Genomic DNA, 2684 nt, shown 5'->3' on the forward strand with positions numbered 1-2684 from the left:
TATCTCTGTTTATTGATACGTTCTCACATTAGAAACGTACGTACTGACAATGAGTGTTCAACCGAGATGATAGGTTGAAAATAACAAAGGGCGGTGCTAAACATATCAACACATCTTCACACACGTTTATATAATCTTTGCTAGAAGCATCATTGCATCAAGTATATGTCGGAATACTGACAGCGTTTCTCGAAAAGTCATATTTTGAAGCCATAAGTTTCTTTATACTTTACAGGCTGCACAGTTGAATTACAATAGATGTTATCACCACAAATTTGATGCATGATTTTGATATTAGCAGATCCTACACGTTGATATTTTTGCACATTTCAATACATATTTATACCTGGATAAGAAATTGACAAATGATTTCGCTCCTTCGTTATCAGGCACTGGTGCTTTTCTTGAAATTAATAGGTCCCATAACTTCAGACACTTTCACATTGCAATGAATATTTACACCTGAAAACCAAATTAACAAACTAACAGACGATTTCGCTTCCTTATTATCAGGCTCTGGTACTGGACGAGACGTTAGTGGGTCCATTAGGAACAATTGCTGAGTACTCCTGGTTGAAGGTGAGTCATGCGGTTGTCATGTTAGAAGCGCGCGTACTGAACTACACCTCACCCGACTCTATTCGACAAAGTAGCCATGTCTCTGATAATCTTGGCAACGAACGCATTGGTTATCACTCAGTATTTCTCTATACATCGCGAGATGGTATCAAATATTCTTGGTACGCATTCGTCACAACGCATTGGTTATCACTCAGTATTTCTACTATACATCGCGAGATGGTATCGAATACTCCTGGTACGCATTCGTCACGTGTGTTCCTATCTCATGCTACTTACACGCTCGTCCGTGCGCACACAGAGGCGAATGGCTAGTGCATGGGTATATAAGTACAATCTTGATGTTAATTGTTACATATGAGTCGTATACGAACACCTGCTATAATACCACTACCACCATGAACACACTGTGCCACCGCACGACCATTCAGTGCCAGACTGCTGCCATACCATTGCTTTATAATGTCTCAGCATCACATTCATGTATCGTACATCCTGAAGTTAGTCGACCATATGTATCTTTTGTGAGCACCTGGTATGGTACCACGCCCGCCATACAGTTCGTTTGCAGTGTGGCAGTGTCATGTCCAGGTGCCGTGCATGTCATCGGCGGGTGCCAGTGACAGGTCATTTTGTGTTGAATTTTATCGTGTGAGATTGTAGTGGAGTTGACGAACTATTCGTCCTTGATATCTGTACTCACAGGAACATGGGGTGGAAAAACTGTACCAGTTAGAGGATATACTGGACACAGAGTTACGGCATGTTACCTACATGATACGGCCCACGGTGCAGCTGGTTAAGACAATCGCCAATCACATTCGGTATGGTTGCGCATGGTGTCTGTACAAAACAAGTACAGACGATCGACTGTCTGTTGTGTTTTCAGGGATATTCGAAATCGCAGGTTAGATATGCATATCATTGAATTCGAACTCTGTATCGCTTTTACCCGTTGGTGGAGCTTTATTTCACCATTGGTCGCGTGTATGGCTACAATGCGAAGTCATTTGCTTAATCTGTTTCTGCTGTTGGTATGTGGTGTGATGTAGCACGATTAATACACCACCGATGAATCTGACCATACCATCTTAGTTGCGGTTTTACTGTCGGTTTGTGTGCGGCATTGATTGGCTTGCCTCCTACACGTGCGAACAGATGTCGTTGAGGCTAGCAGTATGTGGTATACGTGTGCTTGGTATCAGTACAGGCAAAATTTCTGTTGGAAGTAGTAAATAATGTTGTGGGGATCTATACACCACCACGGCCACCTTACCAAACAGCTCAGTTGGACATACATCATTCGACTGTTGATAGATATGAGCCTAAACATAGCGAATCGAAGAGTATGTAGAACTTTCGATAAAGATAATATGGACGTCGATATTCGCGGCTAGGTAGATGTATCTGATGAGTCATCCAGCGTCGGCTATCCAAGAGGGATCAGTACAGCATCTGACGTATATTGTGACACCTTGTTTACATCGACACATCCATCACATAGAGTTGCGACACTACTTTGACACTCGACACACCCTAAGGAGATCATGATACTATTTTGACACTTGATACGCCCACCGTAGCGAGATAGTGACATCTTTTGACGCTGGTTTGCCCACCACAGAGACGAGCCGTCTAAACGGTACTTCCTGGCCTTCATCCCGCGAATGACCATCCTATGCGAACAAGCGCTCATCGCCGAGGGTGTCATGGGGTATGTCCTGCTCACTTGCGTGTCAAACTACTTGCGTCAAGTTTACTTGGTTTAAGTTAAAAGAACACCAGCCAAAATAGACATTTCGACACTATTCAATATTTAAGGGTTAGTAGTAACTCCCGCAGCGCAAGCTCTTATACTCGCGTCCTCAGCGGCCTGGATACTATATGCATATATCAGTTTTCAATGTATCAATATAACACCATCAAAGGCGTTGCGCCGGCACGCTCGCTGAAGCTATTTGCCGAGACTGCAAATGAACGATACCCGTATATTCATAAGCACCCATTAGATCACATTATGTATTGATGGCTGCGCACTCCTAGTACTCAGTAATTAAATACGATACTCGTCCGTTGACCACCAACTCTTTTTGCAGGTGCTATAA

At 43.2% G+C, this 2684-nt stretch overlaps 1 protein-coding gene across 1 annotated transcript in view; it reads left to right on the forward strand.

Annotated features, from left to right (window-relative positions):
* SARC_11554 (hypothetical protein) overlaps nucleotides 1-2348 on the forward strand; it is a gene marked incomplete at its 3' end in the record, with an annotated part of 3386 nt that extends 1038 nt beyond the window's left edge. The window contains exons 2-4 of the mRNA XM_014294357.1: nucleotides 514-579; nucleotides 1285-1403; nucleotides 2204-2348. Of these exons, the coding sequence (XP_014149832.1) occupies nucleotides 514-579; nucleotides 1285-1403; nucleotides 2204-2348 (330 nt within the window). The remainder of the gene's footprint in view (nucleotides 1-513; nucleotides 580-1284; nucleotides 1404-2203) is intronic.
* Between the last annotated feature and the right edge of the window lie 336 nt (nucleotides 2349-2684).

This window comes from Sphaeroforma arctica (genome assembly GCF_001186125.1).
Source record: "Sphaeroforma arctica JP610 unplaced genomic scaffold supercont1.1752, whole genome shotgun sequence".
Taxonomy (NCBI): Eukaryota; class Ichthyosporea; order Ichthyophonida; genus Sphaeroforma; species Sphaeroforma arctica.